Source organism: Pygocentrus nattereri, chromosome 28 (genome assembly GCF_015220715.1).
Source record: "Pygocentrus nattereri isolate fPygNat1 chromosome 28, fPygNat1.pri, whole genome shotgun sequence".
NCBI classification, from domain to species: Eukaryota; Metazoa; Chordata; class Actinopteri; order Characiformes; family Serrasalmidae; genus Pygocentrus; species Pygocentrus nattereri.
Window position 1 is genome coordinate 790,902 of NC_051238.1, and position 14,272 is coordinate 805,173.

At 41.2% G+C, this 14,272-nt stretch overlaps 1 protein-coding gene across 5 annotated transcripts in view; it reads right to left on the bottom strand.

Moving 5' to 3' along the window:
- Positions 1-14,272, bottom strand: part of dennd2da (DENN/MADD domain containing 2Da) — a 57,795-nt gene that overhangs the window by 10,477 nt on the left and 33,046 nt on the right. For 4 of the 5 annotated variants that reach the window (XM_037535863.1, XM_037535864.1, XM_037535862.1 and 1 more), the window contains 6 exons: positions 12,527-12,622; positions 6,356-6,531; positions 3,225-3,337; positions 3,055-3,124; positions 2,811-2,888; positions 255-395 (listed from right to left, as the gene is read on the bottom strand). In XM_037535863.1, the coding sequence (XP_037391760.1) occupies positions 255-395; positions 2,811-2,888; positions 3,055-3,124; positions 3,225-3,337; positions 6,356-6,531; positions 12,527-12,622 (674 nt within the window). Of the gene's footprint in view, positions 1-254; positions 396-2,810; positions 2,889-3,054; positions 3,125-3,224; positions 3,338-6,355; positions 6,532-12,526; positions 12,623-13,666; positions 13,768-14,272 lie in introns of those variants that run through there. The other variant, XM_017686205.2, reaches the window with a different exon arrangement.

Genomic DNA, 14,272 nt, shown 5'->3' on the forward strand with positions numbered 1-14,272 from the left:
TTTCAGGATGTCCAGCTGCGTTATCTATTTTTATTGAATGCTTTTAGTGCTGTGTGTTTGCGTAACACACTCTTGAGTTGCCTGTGTATGAAAGGTGCTATACAAATAAACTTGGAGAATAGGAGAATTACATAGGAGAATTAGATTTTTCACCAAACTATTGCTTTTTACCGTAAAACAAGTAGAGCAGATTAAGAATGAATGAAGTTCGGTGTGAACAGAGTTCCTGACGCTCACTCTGGAGCAGACTTTACCTCAGTGCCAGATTCAGGGATGAAGCTTTTGATGTTGACGGTGTTTCCGGGCGCAGGAAATGGAGCTTCTCTCAGACTCTGCATGAACGGATAGATCATGGCCATGGACTTCTGCCTCCTCTTCTCCACCTCATCAAAGATCTGAACCAAAGAGTAAACAGAGTTTACCAGAAATCAGCTCAGTGCTAAAGCTGCTTGGGTATTTTAAATGGTTGTTGCTGAAAAATGACCATTAGAAACCATTAGGAATCAAACCCAATGGTTTTGCTTTCTAATTATTTGCAATAGAGACAACTAGTTTTCTGTAGAATACTTTTAGACCCCATTAAGAAACCATTAAATGAGTCATGCTATGGAAATGTCCATTTTTGTGCCCCTAGCGTTTACAGATATATTACACTAGAAAAACGTTAGGGTTACATTGACTGTGAAATATATGAATAAAAAAATGAAATGTTGCATTTACTTAAAATGTTATGTTGAATTTGAGAACTCACTTAAATTTATTGAAAGAACAATTGGTTGAGTTTCACTGACTTACATGCATTTGTTCAATGAGAGATATGAAATTGATTAAAACCAACAATCAAACGTTTTCATTATTTTGACTATGATCTTGGGAAAGACACTGTGAAGATTACACCCAAGCTGCAGATAACAATGAGGGAGATGATGTTCTGCCTTTAGGATCAGACCAAAGCAAAGCTTTGTCCTAAAGAGCTGCTTGCCATTTGAGAGGGTTATTCTGCAGTATTTGATCAGCATTAAGAGTGCACACACATCGAGAACAAAGGTCAAGCTGAACACCAGCAAATCAAGCAGGAGCTACACGTGACCTGCCTCTTGTTTAAGTAAAGAGACAGCAGATAACAGCCTGAGCTCTGAGGGCGTGTCATATGAGAGGAAACACATCACAGCGAAACTTCAACACTGACTGCTATACCTGTGACCATCCACACCTTAGCTGATGACCCACTTATGGTGTTTATTGGAGAATTTTCATGCTTGCTAAAGAATGCTGGTGTTTGATGGAGAATATGGGTGTTGAAGAATGCTGGTGTTTGATGGAGAATATGGGTGTTGAAGAATGATGGTGTTTGATGGAGAATGATGGTGTTTGGTATAAAATACTGGTGTTTGTTAGAGATTGTTGGTGTTTATTTAAGAATGCTGGTGTTTGGTGGAGAATATGTGTGTTGAAGAATGATGGTGTTTGATGGAGAATATGGGCGTTGAAGAATGCTGGTGTTTGATGGAGAATATGGGTGTTGAAGAATGATGGTGTTTGATGGAGAATGATGGTGTTTGGTATAAAATGCTGGTGTTAGAGATTGTTGGTGTTTATTGAAGAATGCTGGTGTTTGGTGGAGAATATGTGTGTTGAAGAATGATGGTGTTTGATGGAGAATGATGGTGTTTGGTATAAAATGCTGGTGTTTGCTAGAGATTGTTGGTGTTTATTGAAGAATGCTGGTGTTTGGTGGAGAATATGGGTGTTGAAGAATGCTGGTGTTTGGTGGAGAATATGGGTGTTGAAGAATGATGGTGTTTGGTGGAGAATATGGGTGGTGAAGAATTCTGGTGTTTGGTGAAGAATATCGGTGTTGAAGAATGATAGTGTTTGGTGGAGAATATGGGTGGTGAAGAATGATAGTTTTTGGTGGGAAATATGGGTGGTGAAGAATGCTGGTGTTTGGTGAAGAATATCGGTGTTGAAGAATGATGGTGTTTGGTGGAGAATATGGGTGGTGAAGAATGATAGTGTTTGGTGGAGAATATGGGTGGTGAAGAATGCTGGTGTTTGGTGGAGAATATGGGTGGTGAAGAATGATAGTGTTTGGTGGAGAATATGGGTGGTGAAGAATGATGGTGTTTGGTGGAGAATATGGGTGGTGAAGAATGATAGTGTTTGGTGGAGAATATGGGTGTTGAAGAATGCTGGTGTTTGGTGGAGAATATGGGTGTTGAAGAATGATGGTGTTTGGTGGAGAATATGGGTGGTGAAGAATTCTGGTGTTTGGTGAAGAATATCGGTGTTGAAGAATGATAGTGTTTGGTGGAGAATATGGGTGGTGAAGAATGATAGTTTTTGGTGGGAAATATGGGTGGTGAAGAATGCTGGTGTTTGGTGAAGAATATCGGTGTTGAAGAATGATGGTGTTTGGTGGAGAATATGGGTGGTGAAGAATGATAGTGTTTGGTGGAGAATATGGGTGGTGAAGAATGATGGTGTTTGGTGGAGAATATGGGTGGTGAAGAATGATAGTGTTTGGTGGAGAATATGGGTGGTGAAGAATGATGGTGTTTGCTTGACAATCATAGTGTTTTTGACAGTCAGTGGTGTTTTTCCGGGAATAATTGAGTTTCCTGGCGAATGATGGGTTCTCAGTGTTCTCTGAAAGTGAAAGAACTACACTGTATGGCCTTTCTTTAGTAGCCGGATCCAGTGTTTCCTGATAAGTGTGATGATAAGGTCTGATCTGTTTGCACTCTGATCTGCGCCTTCCGAGGAGCTGCAAAACAGTGCTGTGATCAGAGACTGGTAGAGCGGATTACCTTGGAGAAGAGCCCAAAGCAGGCCACCTTGCTGATGATGCAGTATGCTTCTGGTGGACGAGCGCCATTACCATGAGGCTGAGATAGAGAGATGGGGAGAACGGGGGCAACAAGAAAGAGATTCACACATGTTAACCTACAACTGGAAAACTGCCAGGAGCATAAAACATCAGTCTGTCAATGATTAACAAAATGTTCATCCTGAAGGCTAAAGGTCTGTTGGAATAACCCAATTAATAATTACCAGCAGCCTCCGGCAGTAACCATTTCTCCTGCTTCCGTCGATTTCCGTCAAAACGAAAGAGAACGTCTCACTGTGATGGGAAAAGAGAGAGAGAGAGAGATAAAAAATTCAATCAGTTCCTCTCTTACCTGACAGCAGGTGTATCAGGTGTGTTTTTATCTGGCCTGTACCTGCAATATTCCGTCAGTGGAGCCCAGTTGATGCCTTCAGGAAAGCAGAACAGAGTGATGGCCTTCAGTGTCTTCTCCTCTTCCTCCTTCTGGAAGCGTACCATGCCATCTTTCTGAGAAACACAAATAAAAGAGACCATTGTGATATTTATTGCTGTTAGTGCTGATGTTGATGGGCTGCAGAGAAAACAGTTAAAGCTTCCTTGAGCCCACAGTTTAGACAGAAAAACAGGAAAACTCTTTTTTCCACATAATGTGACTGAATATTGACCACCAAATCAATTTGCACAGGACTGAAACAATCTGGGCTCATTCTGCAGTTGGTTTCACGGTCAGTAAACACTACAGCAATCTTTACAGTCTGTAATAAAGCCATAAAACTAAGCTCTATTTTAAAAAGTGCAAGTCAAACAAAACTGCTTCGTGGTGACAGTGCAAAGCCTGACATTTCCTCTTAGAGGAAGCCGAGTTTCAGAATGACACATCTCCAAATCACTCATAACGACTAAGCTGAGAGATGAGTAACGTACAGAAGAGTGTCAGTTAGCTAATACACAAAAATGACTGAAAAGGCAGAAGCAGCTTGAAAAATAAACCTCCACCTTTTTTCGTGGCACTTTCGACACCAAAACAAACACAAGTCAGTAAAAGTGAAAGCGTTCGCAACAAGAGACGTCACGATTTACATCCTGTCAGAAGAAGATTATAAAACAGAAACCCTGTCGTTATTTGCACTTAAATAAGTTATGATTTATTATTTTCTCCAAATTAGTTGGTATCACTTATCCAAGCTAGTCAATATCAACTAATCACTGATGATGCCATGAATAAAACCACAGGAGATGAGAATGATTTGCAAAAATGTGTAATGAAGCCAAATTCCACAGGTCAGTAGAGGGTGACGTGCCCTTTCTAATGGACCCTGGGTCACATTGCTAGCCTCCAGGGAACCGAAGACACAGAGCCTGGAATCTCACAAATCTGTATCCGACTTGGGCTGAGATGCTTGCCCACAGGGGGCCAGAGAACTTTAGAGCACCGTAACTCGGGAACAATAAGAGTAACAGACCTCACTGTGAAAATGTTTTTATATTGCACTGATGAAGAATTTGAGGAAATCTAACAAGCATCGACGGAGTTCTGCAGTGGACTGAAATGGGAGGTGCCTCTGATTAGAGAGGAGGATTAAATTTGACATTTGAGTATCTGTGAGAGTTCGTTGTTATCTGGTAAACCACAGTGAAGGGAAAAACAACGGCAAAAAAAAGAGCTTTTCGTTTTGGCTGACTGCACAAACACAGCATCATCACACAGGAAAACACTACAGAACGTTTTATTATTCACACGTAGCTGAGGGAGACCAGCGGGTTTTAGTGTTTGATGAGTAAAATAATCAGTATGTTCAGGTGCAGATTTCTGCCCTCTCAGCTCTGAATCGTTGGTCTGAAGATTTTCTCTATCTTCCTGTGAAGAAACACCACAAATACCTAACAACGATTTTAATATTTTAATACTGGCACCTCGTACAGCTAACCAAGTACTCGAGCACCTGTAAACATCCCTTCTCTGAAATAATGGCCAATGAGTGTAAATCAGGTGGACATAATCTGAAAACCAACCAGCCATTTCACATTTATCCCCACTCTCTGTCCATTTTTTCAGATCCACTGACCGTATAGTTTCACTCTGTAGTTCTACAGTTACAGACTGTAGTCCATCTGTTTCTCTGATACTCTGTTACCCTGTTCTTCAGTGGTCAGGACCCCCATGGACCCTCAGAGAACAGGTACTATTTGGGTGGTGGGTCATTCTCAACATTGCAGCAACACTGACGTGGTGGTGGTGCGTTAGTGAGTGTTGTGCTGGTCTGAGTGGATCAGACACAGCAGTGCTGCTGGACTGAGAATAGTCCACCAACAGCGTCCTGTGGGCAGCATCCTGTGACCACTGAGGACTAGAGGATGATCAACACAAACTGTGCAGCAGCAGATGAGCTGTCGTCTCTAACTTTACATCTACAAAGTGGACCGAGTGGCAGGAGTGTCTAATAGAGTGGACAGTGAGTGGACACAGTGTTTAAAACTCCAGCAACACACTACATCTCATTAGTCCCAGGTGTTTCTGGTCTGTTCTGTGTGTATTTACGCCCCTGCTGGTCCACTTCAGAGCGGCGTGATGTCTTGACCCATGCATTAAACATGTTAATGATGATATCAGCTCTTTTCTGCCCATGTTTACTCTCAGCTCCTCTGTCTCTGCTGTTCAGGCTCTTCTCTTGTCCTTTCTCTCTGCTCTTCCAGCTCTCCAATTGGCTCTCTGAATCACTGAGTTTATCTCTGACTATCTCGCACAGCCGGACTTGAGTGCTTTGAGCCATGTGTGATATTATCCGAGGGTCGATGATCACTTCAGAGCTTAATCTGATCTGGGGCTAAAGATTCATTCATTTCTCCTTTCAGATGACCGTCAGTCGCTCATGTCACCTGGAATCACTTCAGGTTGTGAAAATCAGTTGCAAATCAGCCTTAAAATTGGGGTTAAAACTGGGTTCTGTTTTGTAAAGCTACATTCCTATTACAAGCCTCGTTGCTCAAATCTGATATTTTGCTATTTAAGTGACTCAAATCTGTCATTAATGTGATGAACCAGCCTGAAATGACCTCATGAGCTCCTCCTACTCAGTAACGTCACGTGACTGAATCACTGCATCATCAGCACAAACTAACGAGCAGAACGAGCTTCACTGAGAAGATCATTAACTCTGATCAGCTCTCAGCTTCATCATTAGAGCCAGACGAAGGAGAAAAAGGTGAGATGAGCTGCTTTTCCACTGTTTACAGGCTTTAACGTCCATTCAGCACTGTTGCCATGGTAACGCTGAATGCACACGTGCATTGGGACCACATATGAAAGTGGCTCAGGTCAGATTTGAAAAGATCAGCCCTGAAAACATCAGATCCAAGTCACATTAGGGCTGAAAATCAGACTCGTGCCACTTCAGCCTGGAAATGTGAACGCAGCCTAATTGACAGTTGATGTTGTCTGTTCGTTCATATGTCCCTGACTTGCTTTGTACATTTTAATAAGAAAGTGATTCATTAAAAACGTACACAGAACAACACCGGTCTCACCTTGGGGAACTGGTAGGTGATCTGTGGTTCATAAACTCCACTTTTGGTCTTCTTCAGGCTGACCACCACCAGGTACTCGAAGAAAAACTGCCCACTGGTGTAGCGCTGGTCTCTAGGCTTCTCCTCCACCGGAGCCAGCTCAGAGCTCAAGGGTGAGTCCGGTTCTTTAGGAACTCCTGCACAGAGAATGTCTATTACCACTAATAACAGCATAACAGTTTCCTCCGTCCGTCACGAACATGGTTAGTCACCCAGTCGTGTTTGGTGTCTGAACATTGCTTCCTTTGTGTTAGCACTGGAGCAACGAGGCTAATATAGCCAAGTAAGCTTATATCCAAATAATGATCATGATGCTAACTGCATGCAACAGTATGACACATCTAATGACACATGTTCATAACCTGTAAGGCCTTCACTCCAGCTCCTGAAGTCCTAACCAATGAAAGAGCAGCTCAGCTGTATCTACTCAGATACCACAGAGAGAAAACCCCTGATTGGATCATTTACTGTCAAGATTTTAATCCTTGTGCTTCCAACCAAAATTGAACGGTGAAATAAGAGCATTACTGCAACACTTAAGTGTCCAGAGTGGTTAGAGTGGTCTGGTGTGAAACGCTCTGTTCTAGATAAACTTACTGAGTCAGAACTGTTCACAGTGGTGGTGATAGGAACCAGACGTCCCTCTAAAAGCTCCTCACAGAAAGTTCCTACATGAAATGGTTATGAATTCACTGCCTGATGACTGAGACGCTGTTTTATGAGAGTTTAGAGAACTTCAACTCCATTCATGGTGGAGGGAGACATGCATTTCTTTCTTTCTTTTAACACCATAAATAAACGATGCAGTACAGCAACAGTTACTGCTCCCGCTGAACACAGCAAACACCAAACCACACCTACACAAGCTTTTCTTCAGGTTTCTTTAGAACAGCCCCCAGCCCCCACCCTCTCTAGGCTTCTCCTCCACCGGAGCCAGCTCAGAGCTCAAGGGTGAGTCCGGTTCTTTAGGAACTCCTGCACAGAGAATGTCTATTACCACTAATAACAGCATAACAGTTTCCTCCGTCCGTCACGAACATGGTTAGTCACCCAGTCGTGTTTGGTGTCTGAACATTGCTTCCTTTGTGTTAGCACTGGAGCAACGAGGCTAATATAGCCAAGTAAGTTTATATCCAAATAATGATCATGATGCTAACTGCATGCAACAGTATGACACATCTAATGACACATGGTCCTTCAAATCAGGCTAGAAATGTCAAAACTCTGCCAAAGAAATGAGGGAAAAGCCCACCTATACTGAAGTGCTCATTTTAGCTGACCACACTCATTTCTGCAATGGGATTTCTAGTAGTAAGTTAGCGCTAAGCTAACATTGATGCACACAAACAAACTGGCTGTTCCAGATAAAACACGGACATTTAAATCTTGTGAAAGTTTTTCTATGTTTTACAGTGGCTCAGAAAACTATTTCAGGGTTCTGACACAGAGCTGCCGCCACTGTTTAACCCATCAACTACCTGGAACACTGCTTAGGCTTGCATTCACAGGCAGTGACGTATCTAGAACTTACCAGAAGGACAAGAGTGATGGTTTTTTGGTCCCACCAATTGTAAATCAAAGCATGATTTGTTCACTTCCTAATGATGTTCATAACCTGTAAGGCCTTCACTCCAGCTCCTGAAGTCCTAACCAATGAAAGAGCAGCTCAGCTGTATCTACTCAGATACCACAGAGAGAAAACCCCTGATTGGATCATTTACTGTCAAGATTTTAATCCTTGTGCTTCCAACCAAAATTGAACGGTGAAATAAGAGCATTACTGCAACACTTAAGTGTCCAGAGTGGTTAGAGTGGTCTGGTGTGAAACGCTCTGTTCTAGATAAACTTACTGAGTCAGAACTGTTCACAGTGGTGGTGATAGGAACCAGACGTCCCTCTAAAAGCTCCTCACAGAAAGTTCCTACATGAAATGGTTATGAATTCACTGCCTGATGACTGAGACGCTGTTTTATGAGAGTTTAGAGAACTTCAACTCCATTCATGGTGGAGGGAGACATGCATTTCTTTCTTTCTTTTAACACCATAAATAAACGATGCAGTACAGCAACAGTTACTGCTCCCGCTGAACACAGCAAACACCAAACCACACCTACACAAGCTTTTCTTCAGGTTTCTTTAGAACAGCCCCCAGCCCCCACCCTCCCATCCCCCGGAGCATAAAGGAGACCAGGACAAAAGGAAGCTGGGACACAGGACACAAACACACTCCGTGAAGTCCTGTTCTGGCCTGAATACCGTCACCACGGCAACGTTCAACATGCCCCCCAACAAAAGTCAGGAAAGCTACTGCTGCGTTACTGAAGACACCGGCAGAATCCAGGAGACTGAAATCAAGATCCTCTTCTCCACAAACCTCTCACTGGAAATAAACAACACACCAATAATAATCCAAATGCATAAAACTTTATTACAGAAGCTTCCCATCTTTAACATCTGACAGGCCACGATAAGAGTGTATTTTACATATATTACACATATTACAGAAGCAAATCTTACTGTAGGAATTTTATGCTATTTACTACAGTTCAATCTCAAGTTCAGAAATCCTGAAGTACTCAATCAAGGTCGACAATCAGTTGTTACATCTGTTACTAAGTAACCAACAACATGCAAACGTAAATGCATAATCAAAACAATGTTAAAAATGTATGTTAGTCTGCTAAACTGCTACTGATGTAAAAAGATCAGAACCTGCTGTTTATCAGAGTCGCCCCCTGCTGTTTATCAGAGCGCCGCCGCTCCCCAGTTTCAGTCTCCATTTCCCAAACACTTTAGCTGAGCACACTAACGTTACTCCTTCTAATAAACAGACACACGTTCAGCTCCGTCTCTCATTATTTACCACCATAACTGTAATATTTCATCATCAACATTAACACAGGAAGGTGATCAGAGGGGCGATGGAGTTCGAGTTAGAAAGGAAAAACATCTCCCAGTGAAAGCAGCGTTTTAATGAAGAAACAAATGGAGCTCATTATGCTGGTAGTGAACTACGCTGCCTGACTCAGCCACCTAAAAACCATAGAAACGGACCTTAAACAGAAGTTAGGACCCTGTTGGGGTTCATCCTAAAGTTAGGACAGGATTTAGTAGGTTTAGTCTAGTTAGCATGTTTGTATGATGCTGTTTTCTAATCTGGAGTTAATGATGAGATTAGGAAAGTAGGAGCTGTTATTCTGGAATAGATACTGTCCGAAACTCAGTTGTTATGGAGACCAAACACATCAGATTTCAGAGGTAAGATGTTTCTGTAATATGGCCTCTGATCAGCTGATCTGTGTTCATATTTTAAGAGCACATTTACATTGTTTGTACTTTACTACTTTGGGGTACTGAAATGTACCCAGACTAGGGCCATTAATGATTAACTGAGAGTCAATTAACTTTTAATTAACTTTAACAAATTAATTGACAACCTAATAGAAACTAACATTCTTCTGTCCTCCATTAGGCTTATTTAAATAAAGTTCTTTGTTAAATTTGTCATGTTTCTGCATGGTGCTGTACTTCTTAGCACAAAACTGCTGTTATTCTATTTATATTCTGCTTCTTCTTCTTTTACTTCTGCTGGATTTCTGTCTCCATAACGATGTGCTAATAATAATGTGTGCTAATGTGGGATAATATAGCAAGCATCTATCAGTACCCTAACAACCACCTGGGATATCATATTAACTATCTAACAACACCTTAACACCCCCCTGGAATAGCACAACAGCCACCTAGTAACACCCTTGTAACAGTGAATCAACCACCGTGAACACCACAGCAACCATCTACAACACACAAGCAAAAGGTTGGCGCAATCCTCTTATATTATGTTAAAACAAGTACATCAGCAACACCTGGCAACCACCTAGCAATACTCTAGCAACCACCTGGAGCACCATAGCAACCATCTGGAACAACATGGCAACCACCGAGCAAAACCTTGGTATACCTTGGCAACAACTTGGTATACTATAGCTGTCACTTAGAGTATCATAGCAACCACCTACCTACACCCTAGCGTGCTCCATGGATACCACCACAACCATCTAGAACATCACAGCAACCACCTTGCGACATCTTGGCAAGCTACTGGGATACCTTAGCAGCCACCTAGAAACACCTTAGCAAGCACATATGGATATCACGACAGCCACCTAGCAACACTTTAACAACCACTGGAAACACCATAGCAACCACCTTGCAACACCTTAGCAATCACCTGGGATAACATACCAGCCACCTAGCAACACCTTAGAACCACCGGGGATACCATACCAAGCATGTAGCAACATCCATGCAACCACCTGAGATACCATACCAGCCACATAGCAACACCTTAGCAACCACCTGGGAACTGCTTATGCAGCTCAGTCACTCTACATTTTCTTCAGGAAATGCACTTTTCCAGTTGCTCATGCAGCGAGACACCACGCTGTGAAACGGAGTCAGAGTGCATTTACCGGCACTGTGACACTGAAATATAACCCCACCCATAATGTACCATCTAAAAAACAGCACCCAGCCATGTTGCCAGGTGCAACACATCAAAGTCCACCATCACTATGGTAACTGTAAAGAGGCGACAAGGTGTGGATCAGATTCATAAACAATCAGCTTACTGTTCACCTTTGCGCACACATCCGTACCTGTGGGAGCACAGAGACCGTAGGCAGCGAGAGATCCTGCCAACAACTACAACCGCAGACACACACGCACAGGTCTGGGCACTAAGGACGCTGTCACAAACAGGAAGCTGTCTCAGTTCACAGGAAAGGATCTCAGAAGATTCTCAGAACTGAACCTGCTGTTTTATGCAGAAAAGCAGCGAAGATAAATGTGCTCATACAGTGCGAATGCTTACTTGTCCTTTCTGCTTTTCTGCATAACTAAAAATCTCGTTGCATCATGTCAAAATTTCATCATGAAAGAACGAACAGAAACAGAGTCTTTACTCCTGCGGCGCCTTTTATACGTTAAAATGCGGCTCAAAGCGCCTCACAAGTCAAAGTAAAAACATCAGAGGAAGGAAAAAAAATAATAATATCAATCTTAGTTTGTTTGATGTTCTTGTAGAAGTCCTACACATTTACAAAGACGGTTCTTCTGGGTTTTTTAAAAAAACAAATGGTTCTATATAGAACCATCTGCATGATTGAAGGTTCTCTGCATGGTGAAACGGCTCTTCACATCAATGGAGAAGGTGTTGTATATGGTTCTATATAGCACCAAAAAGGCGAACTATATTGTTATGACGTCAAGTTTGTTACTATTGAAGAACCCTTTTCAAAAGGTTGTATATAAAATAGAACCATATGCAGCACTTTCTCCAATCATAAGAATCTTTTCACCATGCAGAGAACCATTTGATCAAATGAATAAATACTGGAAGAAAATCATAATAAATTCTTAATAAATTCATAATAAATCACTTCATCATTTGAACTGCTTGGAATAAAGCCATTTAATATGAACTCACACTGGGAGTGAAGAAAATTTCTGCCCCTGCTGTAACGCTGCCATTTTGGAGATCAATGTTTTTCTTCGTATGGCGATGAAATATATATCCTGTATATAAACCTTGGATCTCCAATGAGAAATCATTTGAATTGATTTGAATTCGAAAAACACCTGATGCTCTTTACACTGCGAGTAGATGTGATGATGAATAGACTAAAATGGCCTGGAGAAAGTCTGGTTCCACTGACTTACATTAAAAGTACTGCATGTTTTTTCCTTCTACTGTAAAGTTTTGATTTTGGAGATGCAGTGATAATAAACGCATAACTATACTGTATAAAGATTAATACTACCTTTATTAGTGAAATGTACTTTTCAAAAACTCATTATATCCAAAATCGTTACCAAAGGAGGAATGAAATGGATATGAACGGCTGGTCAAAAGGAAACACAGATTTTCGAATGAAATGAATACGTCTTTTACAGAGAGAGAGAGCGACTTATATATGACTGTTTCTGCTAGGTTTAGATATTTTAAAATATGTTCATACAACACAGTCCACATTTTATTGTTTATGTTATTGTTATATATGTATGTAAAGAACAGTGAATGGTGAACAATGTCTTCGGTCTTTATTTAAGCTAAAACTGTACGTTTCTTACTGTCTCGGCTGATTTTTCCACGAAATGAGGTCCACATGGTGCTGAGCCTCTTCATCGCTCCTTTATCCTCCTCATCCTCACCTGGCGGGAACATACCTGGAGAGAAAAGCACTCCATTAAGGAATTATTTCAAAACTCAGTAGCCATAGACGCCTCCTGTCACAGTGTTTACGCTACAGCATCAGTGACAGGAACCAGGCGTCGCCATGACTACAACACAGATATAGACACTTTATTTACCATCCAGAACCACCAGAGAACCTACACGAGTCTTCTGAGCTTATATGGAATGTTGATAATGGAAAATAGTGGAAAATCTGGAATAATGAGTTTTCTTTGGGGACTATTTTGCCGCACAGCGCCCTGCATGTCTCCCTCCACCATGAATGGAGTTGAAGTTCTCTAAACTCTCATAAAACAGCGTCTCAGTCATCAGGCAGTGAATTCAGAACCAGTTCATGTAGGAACTTTCTGTGAGGAGCTTTTAGAGGAGGACATCTGGTTCCTATCACCACCACTGTGAAGAGTTCTCACCCCTTAAGTTCATCTAGAACAGAGCGTTTCACACACGTTTCAAACCACTCTGAACGGCTCTGAACGGCTCTGCTTACAGTGGGGAACACTAAAAACACTGAAAAGAGCTTGAATGCTGATGGTGCTGAGAGTTTAAGAGAGAAAGCTTTTTAAGGCCAGCTTGTTTACAAATCCTAGAAAATGTAAACCTCATGACGCATATATGATATGCTCAAGTTAACGAAGATTCACTTTCCATACTGTATTTGATAAGAAAAACAAAATAAAGTTAATAGAAGCATTCATTTCTTGGTTATCTATAACTCTCCCGGTCCTTGCTTTGGCCTAATTATTTAAAGTTAATATACCAAAGCAGGAGTATCAAGTTTGCATTAAAAGATATTGTACATTGTGTTATAATAAATGTAAATATGTCATAATAGCATGTTTATACAAATAAATGACTTAATTTGAGCACAAAGCTTTAAAAGGCTAAAACATCATTGACATAGACACCAATATACACATCATTAATCAATAAGCCGATGACTGCAACACTGCATTAGTCATATAAATGGTAGTATGTAAATATGCAGTAAAAAATATGAAATTAAAGGCAAATCTTACAGCTGAAGTGGTGAAACGTGTTATTTATTTCCTTTAACGTCCACAATGACTGCATAGGAGAGAGTGAGTGAGAGCTGCTCTGTAATTCACTTTAATGTGGTGGGAAACTGCAGCTGTGTGTGTGTGTGTGTGTGTGTGTGTGTGTGTGTGTGTGTGTGTGTGTGTGTGTGTGTGTGTGTGTGTGTGTGTGTGTGTGTTTAACAGGAAGCAGCCTTTGTCACATTGCACTGCAGAACCGTACAGACTCGCATCCCTCAGTCAGGGTCTGTATTTACTTCATGCTATTAACAATGTAAATCTCTGAACTCACAACCATGAATCAATTCAATGCACCATAATATATAAAATCTCAAAGCCATTCATTTTGATTACGAAATCCAAAATTTCACCACGTTCGGTTACAATAATGAGTCTTTAGAATATGATTCGATGAATTATGAAATATACATTTTTACTCTGATTTGATTCAGTCAAAACGATTCAGTGAATCGTACGTGGCAAATATAGCTACGATTCGATTATGATTCCTTATAAAACAGTTCAGTGCATTATACCTCCCTAATTTAAACATGATTCATTCAGTTATGATTCTTTCATAACAGTTTT